The sequence below is a fragment of the Triticum aestivum genome, chromosome 6B, assembly GCF_018294505.1.
Source record: "Triticum aestivum cultivar Chinese Spring chromosome 6B, IWGSC CS RefSeq v2.1, whole genome shotgun sequence".
Taxonomy (NCBI): domain Eukaryota; kingdom Viridiplantae; phylum Streptophyta; class Magnoliopsida; order Poales; family Poaceae; genus Triticum; species Triticum aestivum.
In genome coordinates, this window is record NC_057810.1 from 672565812 (window position 1) to 672579778 (window position 13967).

At 44.3% G+C, this 13967-nt stretch overlaps 1 protein-coding gene across 1 annotated transcript; it reads left to right on the top strand.

Moving 5' to 3' along the window:
* Nucleotides 1–739: 739 nt before the first annotated feature.
* Nucleotides 740–12441, top strand: LOC123139094 (BAG-associated GRAM protein 1). Its single transcript, XM_044558899.1, has 16 exons — nucleotides 740–1279; nucleotides 1557–1632; nucleotides 1849–1977; nucleotides 2059–2105; nucleotides 2305–2428; nucleotides 2619–2735; nucleotides 3298–3327; nucleotides 3407–3506; nucleotides 10017–10123; nucleotides 10361–10501; nucleotides 10578–10682; nucleotides 10754–10900; nucleotides 11026–11079; nucleotides 11337–11400; nucleotides 11538–11599; nucleotides 12060–12441. Exons 1-16 carry the CDS (start codon nucleotides 903–905, stop codon nucleotides 12177–12179), a joined length of 1800 nt encoding a protein of 599 aa, XP_044414834.1. The 5' UTR covers nucleotides 740–902; the 3' UTR covers nucleotides 12180–12441.
* The last annotated feature ends 1526 nt before the right edge of the window (nucleotides 12442–13967 follow it).

The window sequence follows — 13967 nt, forward strand, 5'->3', positions numbered from 1 at the left end:
CATTCCTACCCCCTATTCTACTGTCAGACTTAGAACCACGACACCAGGCCCGCCCTGCCCAGCCGGCGGCGATCACGGTGGCACCGCAGGATGTTGCCACAGTCTTGGAGACGACGTTCCGCTGGGCTGGGCCGGCGCCGACGCTCATCGACCTCGCCGGCCCCAACGATGACGACGAGGACGCCTTGGGCAGCGCGCCTCCTCCTAATTTTTAGTTTAATTAAATGTTTTAACTAATGTAATATGGACTCGTGGACTCTCACCGGCCTTTGTGGCCGGCATTTATGTGTAATTAACGTTTCTAATTTCAAAATATTTGCGTTACCTTTTTTCGCGCGCGAATTCAAAAAATAGGTCGGGCCTGGGCTTGCGTTGGGCGCAAGCGCCGACTTAAACGCGAATGCGGATATGGGCGTTCGTTGTGCAGACCCAAGCGAATAAAAAACGACAAATGACGCGTTTGTTTTGGTCGCCCGATTAAAGTTGCTCTAAATAAAATATTTCAGCAGATCGTGCTCCTATGTTATTTTCGGGTGATGACATTTTTCTTCAAAGGAGTATTGAAGAGGTGCGATTAAAAATGCCGCAGACGTTGTCATCGAGCACCCAAACTCGCGACATATGGACGCGTGGCCCCCGAATGAAACGGACCCCCTTTTCCCTCGAAAAAAAGAGTGAAACGGGCCCCCAATGTGGGCGCTTCACGTCGACGCAAGAAAACAAAAACCAGCGCCGACAAGCGTCCACGTCGCGTCAAGATTCGCGTCACCGAGCAGCACCAGCCGACAGCCGACTGGTGGGCCTCCGCCTTCCCCGCCCCCGTCGGCCGTCGCCTCCGCTCTCAGTCTCCTCCCAGTCATAACCACCATCCTCTCCTTTCCTTCCCGTCCCTCTCAGCTCTCATGGGCATCGCGTGCTCGCCCCTCTCGACCTCCGAGAAAGAGAACCCCAGCATGACGCCGCAGGCTGCGCCGGCGTCGGCGGCGCTCGGGTTCCTCGTCCCGACACGCTGGGAGATCGAGGTCACCTGCGCCGCCGCGACGGCCCTCGTCCTCCTAATCGCCGCGCTCTACGCGCTCCTCCGCCCGCGCCGCGCGCCCGCGGCCGCCGACGGCCTCCAGCTCGTCGACAAGGTAAGCAAATCAACGGCTGCCGGTGCTGCCGCGTGTCTATCTGTCCAGCTGAAGCTGCTGGCCGCCAAGGATTTGATCGCGGCCAACTTGAACGGGACTTCCGACCCGTATGCGCTCATCACCTGCGGCCAAGATAAGCGTTTCAGGTGCATTTCTCTTCTGAATATGAGCACCACACAGTCATATAACTGCATGATTGGGGGCTTGAGAAAGTCTGATGTAACTGATCCACATTACAACCTGGAAATATTTCTGTGGGGAAAACGACTGTGGCAGGAGTACAAATGTAAAAATCCTTCCAATACAAGATAATATTATTCTGCTTGATAGAATTAGGGAGGAAAGCAGCCGGTTTTGTAGTAGTAGTAGTCTACTTTTCCCCTTTATTCTAGTATCTCTGACTGTCTTATACGTGCCTTACAGCTCCATGGTTCCTGGCTCAAGAAACCCAATGTGGGGAGAGGAATTCAATTTTGTTGTTGACTGCCTTCCTGTAAAGGTTATTATTACCAGCACTTTCTCTTCTACTCCGTACCTAATTTTGAATTTCTCCTAAAACACGCAGCGTCAGTTCATAGCTGTTAGCCTGTTAATACAAGTCAGCATGACCCTCCTTAAGAACAGTCATATCAATCATAACAAGTCTTTTCCATCAGTATTATGGGTGGTACTTCATCAAAGATGCACTCGGCATTTATTCTGTGCGCTATTGTAGATAAAGGTGGAAATATATGACTGGGACATAGTATGGAAGAGCACAACACTTGGTTCTGTTACTGTTTCAGTCGAGTCCAAGGAGCGGAGTGGACCAGTTTGGCATACACTTGACGGCTCATCAGGGCGGGTAATTGGTTTCTACAAAACAACTTGGTTTCTCAGCATGATTTGTTTTTCTGTTATCTTATCAATTTTTCTGCATTGTTAGGTTTGTCTCCATATCAAGGCAATCAGAGTTAATGAGAGTTCCTCCAGGCAAATATCTCATCTACTATTAATTTGCTCTGATTTTTGTAATTATGTTGGATGTGAATTCTTTTGCATTTTTGAACAGATTTGGCATGTTGCAGTCACTTGCTTCACTATTTTACTCTGTCCTTTTGGACAACATAAGAAAACCTACAACATGTCCTTGTCAATAATTTTCTGACATATCATTTTTTGTGTTTTATAGGGCTCTAAACAACTCTGCTGAGGCTGATGCTCGTAAAAGGATGTCCTTAGACAAAGAAGGCCCTATTGTCGTTCACCAAAAGCCAGGTCATTTACAGACAATTTTTGGGCTACCTCCAGATGAGGCAAGTACCTACTGGCCACTGCTACTACTACTACATCTGTACCATAAGATAAGAAGTTTTTGCAATTCAAATTGAGCTGCAAAAACGTCTTATATTATGGTACAGAGGGAGTTCTAATTAAATAGTTTCATGCATAGGTCTATTACCAACTTGCGATAGTTATTCTTTCATTGCTTTGTTTATCATCCAGGTTGTTGAACACACTTATTCATGTGCACTTGAGAGGTCATTTCTATATCACGGTCGCATGTATGTGTCTTTATGGCACATTTGCTTCTATTCAAACATCTTCTCTAAGCAGATTAAGGTTAGCTCACATACAATATTTTCAATTGCACACTTTGATTGGTGGATTTACTTGGTTCGTTATTTTCGCTTAATTTTTTTTGCTTGTCAGAAAATATCCATTTTTAGTGTTCTGTTCATTTCATTGTGTGTCTAAACTTCAAAGAGACATTTTGATGATCACATGATATTTACACATTTTAATAAATTTTACCGAGATCTTTACTTAGATGCAGCCTGTCTGAGTACCATCTACTAATTTTGTCATTAGATCTAATTAAGTTAGATGATCAAATACTTTTGTCATGTGGTTCTTAAATGCTAATCTCCCTATTGGCTGACATGCATCAGTTGCCTCCTGAATGTGAATCACAAAAGCTACCAATCCTGGTCAATAAGAGCATTTTTTTCTCTATATGTATTTTGCTGCCATGTAGATTGGGTTGGATAACTTTAGTATCCTATGTGCTGCGGAAAATTTTACATTGTTAAAGCTAGAAAGCTTGTCTTAGAAATATATCCAATTGCTTACATTGGTTTTGATACATTGTGGGACTCAAAACACGTTTTTCTTATATGTGAAGGTTGAGCTCCCTTTGAGAGATATTGATGAGGTGAGCCTTGCCTTAGTCTCCTACATCATTTCCTTGTTAAAAGTGTTACTAATCACTTTTGTCCTTTTTTTACATGTAGATAACAAAAGGCCAACTTGCAGTTATTAATCCTGCAATTACGATATTTCTTCGAACGGGAGCTGGAGGACATGGAGTTCCTTCCTTAGCATGCTCTGATGGTAGGATTTAAAACTCGCAATCTTGCATAGGCATAACAACCTTTTGCATCTTGATTCTTACTCTGGCACTAAATATGGATACTGCAAACTTAAATCCCTTTCATTGATTTTATAATACTAAGTTGTCATTATGGAAATGAAATCAAGAAGAACCTCATTGGGGCATTACCCTCTTACTGACGTGCCATATCAGAACTCAGGTGTGGTATTAAATGGGCAAGGGTCGGGCCGTCACCCCCACAGTGGCGCGCCATATCTTGATATGGATACGGTGATAAGCGAGCAAGGATCAGGTCGCCGCATCCTTAGTGGTGCGTTACCTCAATGCCCGGGTGTATTGAAAAATGAGCAAGGGTCTTTGCATTTGACTTGACCAATTCGAAGGGTAAGGAAGCTAGCCAAGCCAAGTAGGATCCGCTACCTTAGTTGGAAGGTAGGGTCCTTGACGGGTAAGTTACGGGAGTTAGTTGATGCAGCTGTGAGGAGACGTGTTGATATCCTATGCGTCCAAGAGACCAAATGGAAGGGACAGAAGGTGAACGAGGTGCAGGACACCGGCTTCAAGCTGTGGTACACGGGGACAACTACAAACATAAATGGAGTAGGCATCTTGATCAACAAGAGCCTCACTAATGGAGTGGTAGACGTCAAGAGGTAAGGGGATCGGATTATCCTAGTCAAGCTGGTCGTTGGACACTTAGTTCTCAATGTTATTAGCATGTATGCGCACAAGTAGGCCACAATGAGAGCATCAAAAGGGAGTTCTGGGAAGGACTGGAGGACTTTGTTAAGAGTGTACCTATTGGCGAGAAGCTCTTCATAGGAGGAGACCTCAATGGCCACATGGGTACATCTGACACAGATTTTGAAGGGGTGGATGGGGCCTTTGGATATGGCATCATGAATCAAGAAGGAGAGGATGTCTTAAGCTTCATTGTAGCCTCTTGAGAGAGAATCCCATCTAGTGACTTTCAGTAGTGGTCAACACTATAGCCAGATTGGTTGTGTCCTCTCTAGAAGAGAAGACATGCGTGCTTGCTTAGATTTTAAGGTGATACCTGAGAGAGTGTTGTCCCTCAACATAAGCTTGTGGTGGCTGACTTTCGCTTCCAGATTCGTGTCCAGCGGGATAAGCGCGCCGAAGTCACTAGAACAAAGTGGCGGAAGCTCAAGGGGAAGGCATCCCAGGCTTTCAAGGAGAGGGTTGTTAAGGAGGGCGCTTGGGAGGATGGAGACAATGCAAACAATATGTGGATGAATATGGTGACCTACATTCGGAAGGTGGCTTCAAAGGAGTTTGGGGTGACCAAGGGAAGTAGAGGCGAAGCTAAAGATACGTGGTGGTGGAATGATGATGTCCGGAAGACTATTAAGGAGAAGAAGGATTGTTTCAGACGCCTGCATCTGGATAGGAGTGCAGACAACATAGAGAAGTACAAGGTGACAAAGAAGACCTCAAAGCGAGTTGTGAGTGAACCAAGGGGTCGAGCATGTGAGGACCTCTACCAAGGTTTAAACTAAAAGGATGGTGAAAGGGACATTTATAAGATGGCTAAGATCCAAGAGTGGAAGACGAGGGATGCCAACCATGTCAAATGCATCAAGGACGGGGCATATCTGCTTCTGGTGAAGGACGAGGAAATCAAGCATAGATGGCGAGATAACTTTGACAAAATGCTCAATGGAGAGAATGAGAGCTCTACCGTTGGGTTGGACGACTCCTTTGATGATACCAATAGACATTTTTGTGCGGCGAATCCAGAGTCTGAGGTTAGGAGGCTTTAAAAAAGATGAAAGGAGGCAAGGCAATGGCCCCTTATTGTATCCCCATTGAGGTGTGGAGAGGCCTTGGAGACATAGTGATAGTATGGCTAACTTAGCTTATCAACCACAATTTTCGGTCAAACAAGATGCCCGAAGAATGGATGCGATGTATATTAGTACCAATCTTCAAGAACAAGGGGGATGTTCAATGTTACTAATTACCGCTGAATTAAGTTGATAGAGCTATGGGAGAGTCACTGAGAACTGCTTAAGAAGAATGACAAACGTGGCCAAAAATCAGTTTGGCTTCATGACTGGTAGGTCGACCATGGAAGCCCTTTTGTTGGTACGACAACTCATGAAGAGATACAGGGAACAAAAGAAGGAACTGCATATGGTGTTCATTGACTTGGAGAAGGCCTGCGATAATATACCGTGGAATCTCATGTGGTGGGCCTTGGAGAAACACAAAGCCCCAAAAAAGTACATTACCCTCGTGAAAGACATGTAAGATAATGTTGTGACAAGTTCCGAACAAGTGATGGCGACACCAATGACTTTCCAATTAAAATAGGATTGCATCAAGGGTCAGCTTTGAGCCCTTATCTCTCTGTTTTGGTGATGGATGAGGTCACAGGGGATATATAAGGAGATATACCATGGTGTATGGTCTTTGTGGATTATGTGGTGCTAGTCCATGGTAGACCCGTGGGGGTTAATACAAAGTAAGAGTTGTGGAGGCAGACTCTGGAATCAAAAGGTTTTAGGCTTAGTAGAACTAAAACTGAGCATATGAGATGCAGTTTTAGTACTACTAGGCAGGAGGAGGAGGAGGTTAGCCTTGATGGGCAGGAAGTACCTCAGAAGGGCACCTTCCGATATTTGGGGTCAATGCTGCAAAAGGATGGTGATATAAATGAAGATATGAGTCATGAAATCAAAGCCGGGTGGATGAAGTTGCACCAATTCTGGCGTCCTATGACAAGAGAGTGCCACAAAAGCTAAAAGTCATGTTCTATAGGATGACGATTCAACTTGCGATGTTGTATGGTGCAGGATATTTACCAACTAAGAGGCGACATGTCCAACCGTTAGGTGGAGCAGAAATGTGCAAGTTGAGACGGATATGTGGCCACACAAGAAAGGATTGGATCCTAAATGATGATATATGTGAGAGAGTTGGGTAGCACCGATTGAAGAGAAGCTTGTCCAAGATTGTCTAAGATGGGTAGGGCATATAAAACGCATGTCTCCAGATGCGTCATTGCATGGTGGATGGATAAAGCGTGCTGATAATGTCAAGAGAGGTCGGGGTAGACCAATCTTGACATTGGAGGAGTCCGTTAAAGAGATCTGAAGGACTAGGATGTTAGAATAAATCCGAGGCATACCGTCAATCATCCGAGGACCAAGCAATGACACGAGGCACGACACCAAGATTTGTTAACGAGGTTCACCGATATGGCTACATCCCCGGGGCCTGACTATGGATGCTCCTCCCCATGACACCGCTACAATACCGCATCCGGTCGCCCTGAACGCCGGCACATGCCGCCGGCTTCCCCTGTGTTCCTGTGCTATTATGTTGGCATAAGTTATATCGTGTCTCTACCCCCAGTATATATGAGAGGCCTAGGATACAAGTGTCCTACTTGAACACGACTCCATATCCTATCTAAACACAATACTACTCAGAGTCCAACTGTAACCTACCTTGTACACTATATTCGACACAACTCCAACAAACTCCACTTTGGCGAATATTCTCCACCATCCTGGATTCGTCCATGTGTCAAACTTCTATGTACATTGGACTTGAGCTTATCCCATGAGCATGGCTGCTACTCCAAAGACTCCATATGACTCTACCTGCGACTTGTAGTCCCTCCTTTTCTTGACCACATTCAACACTCGAGAAAAATTAAGTTCCTTGTTACTCTAGTTTGTGCTCCCAACTTTCAGAGTATCCATCCAACGCTAGCACACACTGATCACTGACCTGCGTGAAAGTAAACAACTCACATATTAGGTGTCACACATAAGAGTTACCTGAACTCAACATCATCGCTCCTTTCTTGACCGTCTGTCTAAAACTTGAAGGAATTTCACCGTTGCTTGTAGTCATCCCGAGTCAAATTCACAGTTGTCTCACCACATGTATGACCACCAGAGCCCTGGCCCGTCTCCATGTCCCGTGTGTACCGCATGCCTCGCGGCTATTACCGCGTCGAGCCTCCGCTGTCCCGGTCGAGTCTCAAGGGTCGCGAACCCACAACACTCAACACCCACTACAAAGTAGCACCGATCATCACCGACCGATGACGAGTTTGACGCTTCCATCAGACCATTGGGCTCCAGTCCAAACCACACGCCACTCGCTTTTCCTCCTTGCTGAATAGGCTTCGATTCCCTGGATCCTTACACCATAGCCCCTCAATCCAGCTCCACCTTCAACATGACTCCATGGTAGATGATCAGTCCACCCTCGCGCCCCGTCAACTTCAAGCTCTCATGTGCGCACCGTCTTGAATCAACCCCGTGCCATAGTCTTGTCGAAGCCACACAAGCACTCAGGCCTGTGTCGCGTGTTTCCACGCCCAGAAGTCCGTCACCATCAGCATCACACACCTATGTCATCGTCGCCGATTCCACCACCGACTTCTGTACCAACCGACTTGCGCCGATCCGTTAGATTGCCTAGTCCGACCCAGCCGAACTCGTTCGACTGTATGACACGCTCGAGGCTCCCAAATCGTCTTCCGCGAATTCTAATCCATCGCATGATAAGTCCATCTTACCTGACATGACTTTCCGCAACACCTTCAAGCTAGCATCCCTATTGTGCCAATAAATATTTCATCATTGTCGGCCATAATCCAAGGTTTCCAGTCCCATCGAACTTCTCTACCTCAAACCTGGTACCGTTGGCGCCATAGTTCTTTGAAAAATTAACCAAGCTCTCCTCACGTAATGCCCAGGTACACCCAAGATGTACTCATAGCAAATTCCAATCAAGAATTACTCTTTGGCCTTCACGTGGTAGTAGCCCCCTTAGCACCAATTCCAATGCTGCTGTTGCTTTGCCCTGCCTCCTGCTATTCCAATGGATGCGTATCGCTGGCTGAATTTTCCTATTCGCTAAAAACGATCTGCTGCCTTGCCTCGCACACAAGATACTGCTTTTCCTTACGTTTCCAGCGCCACGCAATCTCATACGTACCACAGACCACGTTTAGTGCCCACCTGACGTCCACCACACGCCGAAAACCAACCCAGCCGTGACTGGCCCGAATAGCCATCACGCGAGCCTGGCGCTACGCGTTACGCCGCAGCCGCCGCACCGTCCGTGTAATGCGTACTTGTGCCTATGCAGCCAGAAGGTGTCTCCGATTGCTATTACGCAGATTCCGAATAGATCTCGTTGCCACCGTTCCGATCCCCTGAGAGCTACGCCGGTACACGTGCTGCTCCCTTCTTCGATTTAGGGGGTGTTCGGAATCTCTCCCGTCTGCTAACTCTGCTCCGTGCGAGGAGCACGGTCTGAGCCGCTCCCAGCAATTGTGCTGGCGCTCCGTCCGCTCCGGGAGCTGCTGTGGCGGAGCGGAGAGTATCCGAACAGGGCTTTAACTCCACAGCTTGCTTTCAATCAGTTTCAACTCCACAACTACGATCTCTTCATTGCGCTTTCTCTAGATCAACACGATTAGCACCTCCGAACAACCTAGCTCATAATACTACTTGTTACCAAATCCGAGGCATACCGTTAATCATCCGAGGACCAAGCAATCACACGAGGCACGACACCAAGATTTGTTAACGAGGTTCACCGATATGGCTACATCCCCGGGGCCTGACTATGGGCGCTCCTTCCCATGACACCGCTACAATACCGCAGCCGGTCACCCTGGACGCGGGCACATGCAGCCGGCTTCCCCTGTGTTCCTGTGCTATTATGTTGGCATAGGTTACATCGTGTGTCTACCCCAGTATATATGAGAGGTCTAGGATACAAGTGTCCTACTTGGACACGACTCCATATCCTATCTAAACACAATACTACTCAGAGTCCAACTGTAACCTACCTTGTACACTGTATTCGACACAACTCCAACATGAAATATCACCAAATAACTAGCCATGGATAGGGGTGCATGAAAGTTAGCCATCCATGTGCCAGAACCATAACTTGGTTTCGAGATCTTAGGGTTCCAGCTCTAGCCTGCCCCAACTTGTTTGAGACTGAAAGGCTTTCTAATTCCATGACGCTTTTGCGAAAGTTGTTGTTGTCTCGCTCTATTGTCTGACACTATAAATCATTAAATCATGACGTTTTCTAGTTCCATTTTTGGTCATCCAGCTAAACTTGGTACATGCATAATGTGGTCTTCTCTATTTTTCGGTTTGACTATGTGGTTTTCTGCTCCCATTCAACATGTTTGGTATTACTACTTATTAGTCGATGACTTGGTGTAGATTTCTGTTACGTGAGTGTAGATTGCATTCCACCATGACTTGAGATGCATGTTTATTTGATGTGAAATTGGTTGCAAGCTTAAGAAGTGCGGAGGAAGCTAGTAATCATGCATTCATGCTAGAAAACAGACTAAAAGGGCACTGTTGACCAAAATTTATACTACAATATTCACACATTTCTAGAGGCTGGCAAAAGGACTGATTAGGGTAATCTAGATAAGATGGGAGGTTTCATCAATTACTTTATCTCACCTTTTTATATTATTTTTGCAGGAAGAGTTAGATATATATTTGCATCGTTTTGGAACAGAAACCACACAGTTAGAGCATTGGAACAAGCTGTGAAGAACTTCCATACCATGATAGAGGCTGAGAAACAGGTAGTGACATCTCGAGCAGCCTTTTCCATACATATATTTTAATTAAGAATTTTAATATACAATGCACGCTGCTGTTGCATATCTGCAGTCTTACTGTTAGTGCACTAGTTTTGAAGAAAAGCTTTCTGCATGTTTTGCTGTGTTATGATCGGCATTGATTTACATGATTGCGATCTCCATAATTTGCTTATCAAAATCTATAATGGCTTTTTAATATATTTGGACTTTGGATTACAGGAACATGCTCGATCTGCATTACGTGCACTCAGTGGCTCAAGAAACAATAGCATGGAGATAGATGTTCCAGAAGAATGTGCTGATTTAACAGGGCTACCACAACCGTTTGTCAAAGAAGAAGTTCTAGTCTCTGTGTTTGATGTAATGATAACTAACTATATCTTCCATGATTTTGCAATCGATAATACAACTGATCTTCCATCTCATCTCATCTCAGGGAACATTTCCGTGTACTGCAGACCAGTTTTTCAATAATCTTATAAGTGATGACTCAACTTACACAGCAGAATATCGGACAGCTCGTCAGGATAAAGATATCAACGTAAGTATCCAGCACAGTGCCAGCTCTTTCAGTCATGAATTATGGCTGACTAGAAATATTTCTGTATGCAGCTGGGCCAGTGGCACCTTGCGGACGAGTATGACGGTCAGGTGAGAGAACTTAACTGTAAATCCATGTGCCACAGTCCGATGTGCCCTCCATATTCAGCAATAACAGAGTGGCAGCATACGGTTCTTTCAGCTAACAAAACCGATCTGGTATGTTTTTGCAAAACTGAACATCCCATTATGACGGCTAACATTTCTTGCGTCATGGTATTACATTATGTTATATACTACTACAGATCATAAATAAATTTGGTGTCTCATTTTCTATCTGTTAGGTATTCGAGACTGTACAGCAAGTACATGATGTTCCATTTGGTTCCTATTTTGAGGTACTTCTAGCTGAGTTAGTTTCTGTGGAAGATACATTTACATATCCATTTTTATTGCAATCAACTGAGCAAGCTAATGCTGTCCCAATTTCGAGCAAGCTACTTCCTTCTAATATTTTCAGTGTCTCTTGCCATTCTGATTCCAAAATTCTTTTATTTTATAGTGCTACGAATACTTATTTTTAGGTTACACTGTTAGAAATACAACTGTTCAACTATGATTTGGTAATATAGTTAACTGATGTTCCACTTTTCAGATACACTGTAGATGGTCTGTGAAAACCATCGATTCTAGTTCGTGCAGTGTTGGCATTAGTGCTGGTTGGTGTTTTCTTCTGATCTCCATGTGTAGCTTGTGTTCTCTTATTTCCTTTTATCTTATGATGTATGTTCTCACTGCAAAACTGCAAATGGAAATTTGTAATTTGATGGATGCGGTGGGCACTCTGTCCTTTCAGGTGCACATTTCAAGAAATGGTGCATAATGCAGTCTAAAATAAAGAGCGGTGCTGTGGACGAGGTACGACTTTGTCCACTGTTGACCTCTGTTTGATGATGATCTGCTTATGTGTATTTAATCCAACTTGTCCACCAACTTAGTAATATGGTAGTGAAATTTTACGATCAATAGTGAAATTACGCGCAACCAATTTCACACATTTAAGCGATCAAAATAATCAATGCACTAACTCCCGGTTCCAAATACGCTGCAATGTGGACATGATCAGATTGATTTGGGTATTAGAAATACAGTTTACATTGACTGTTTGGATGCTATAGGCTTACAGTTTACATTGACTGGCAGGTTATGTTGCTTTTGCTTGCTTTCTACTTGTAGCACCATGGGTTCCGATGCACAAGTCTTGCGTGTCGAGATGCAAATACAAATACCTGAATATTCTTGGTCTTTAGTCTCTGCGTGTCCTAATTAATCCATTTAACTTTCAAGGTTGTGGTAATTATGTTTTGAAATCTTGCAGTTAAAGAAGGAAGTTGGAGAAATGTTAGGGTTTGCGGAGTCGTATATGCTAAGAGTTAGCTTCCCTACCCAAGAAGACAACACGGCGCCAGACGCAGATGATATACATGGTGATCAGTAGCATCATCTGTTCTAATGACAGCCACCGTCCCGTGATGGTGGTTTGTGATGATACCCGGTGAACCTGTAACTGTAGCTAGTCCAAATTTGATATGATTAGCTGCCTTGAAGAAAAAAAAATTAGGAAGTCCTATATTGTACTCCCTCTGTTTTTATTTAGTTCGCATATTAGCTTTGGTCAAAGTCAAGCTTTGTCAACTTTGACAAAGTTTATAAACAAAAATATTAACATATACAATAACAAATCAATACCATTAGATTCATTATTGAATGTACTTTCACATCATATAAATTTGTTAAGGCGAATGTTTGTATTTTTTTCTATAAATAAACTTGGTCAAACTTTATGAAGTTTCACTTCAATAAAACCTAATATGCAAAGTAAATAAAAACAGAGGAAGTATAAACTTTTGGCTTACGTATATATATATCTACTTTTTAAAAGGGAGGATAATCCCCGCCTCTGCATCATTGTGATGCACACATCCATATTTATTAAACGACGAGTATCAAGATTTAGTACAAAAACATGTGCAATAAAAAGAAAGAAGCCACAACCGATAGAAATAGGAATATATGCCTACACACATGCCTAGTATTGAACCACTATTCAAATCGGGTGAGGTAACCCGTGTGATCGTTGCACCCACTATCCGTAAGCTCATGTACCTTCGAAAGTTGTAGTAAGGATCCCATATGGATCCATGTTGTAGCCTTAAAAATGACTTGCAAAACGTTTTGTATTTCTAGTCTGTTAAGAACCACAGTCGTTCCGGCAATTCCATAAAGTCTAAAGCAAAGCACAAACTCGGCCTGGATATGTGGCTTTACTCCCAACCAGTTTACAAACAAATTTGATATACTGGTAGGTGGAGGCAGGTTAAAAGTCACACGAATCATACGCCATAGCAATGTGGCAAACAGACAGGAAATGACGATGAATTGTTTCATCTTGATCACAAAAACTACATCGTCTACTCCCTTGCCACCTTCGGTTTGCCAAGTTATCCTTGAGAGTAGCCCCTCTGCACAAACCATGTAAATTTTTTAATCTTATGAGTGGCACTTTTGTTTTCCATATATGTTTCGAACGAGATACATGCCATGTGTTAATAAGGTCTGGGTACATAGGTGTAACTGAGAAAACTCTAGACGATGCCTACCGCCAATGAAAAGAATTTGGCTCATCAGTTAAGTTGACCGTTATCAACCTACGTACAAGATGTAGCCAAGCTTTTCATTTATCTCCGATCATAGCTCGCCTCAGCTAGATATTCAAGGGAACAATCCCTAATATTGAGTCGATGAACACCTCTTTTTGTTGCATAATATTATAGAAACGGGTACTGTAAGGCCATGTGCGCATCCCCTATCCAAGTATCCTCCAAAAAACGCGTGGTATGATCATCTCCCACCAAGGCACCTCTATTAGTGTTGGGGAATGCAGTATTTAAAAAATTTCCTACGATCACGCAAAATCTATCTATGTGATGCGTAGAAACGAGAGGGGAGAGTATGTCCACGTACCCTTGTAGACCGAAAGCGGAAGCATTTAGTAACGCGGTTGATGTAGTCGAACTTTTTTCTCGACCCGACCGATCAAGCACCGAACGTACGGCACCTCCGCGTTCAGCACACATTTAGCTCGATGACGTCTCTCGTACTCTTGATCCAGCTGAGGCCAAGGGTGAGTTCCATCAGCACGACGGCATGGCGACGGTGATGATGATGCTACCGGCACAGGGCTTCACCTAAGCTTCGCAACGGTATGATCGAGGTGTGTAGCTGT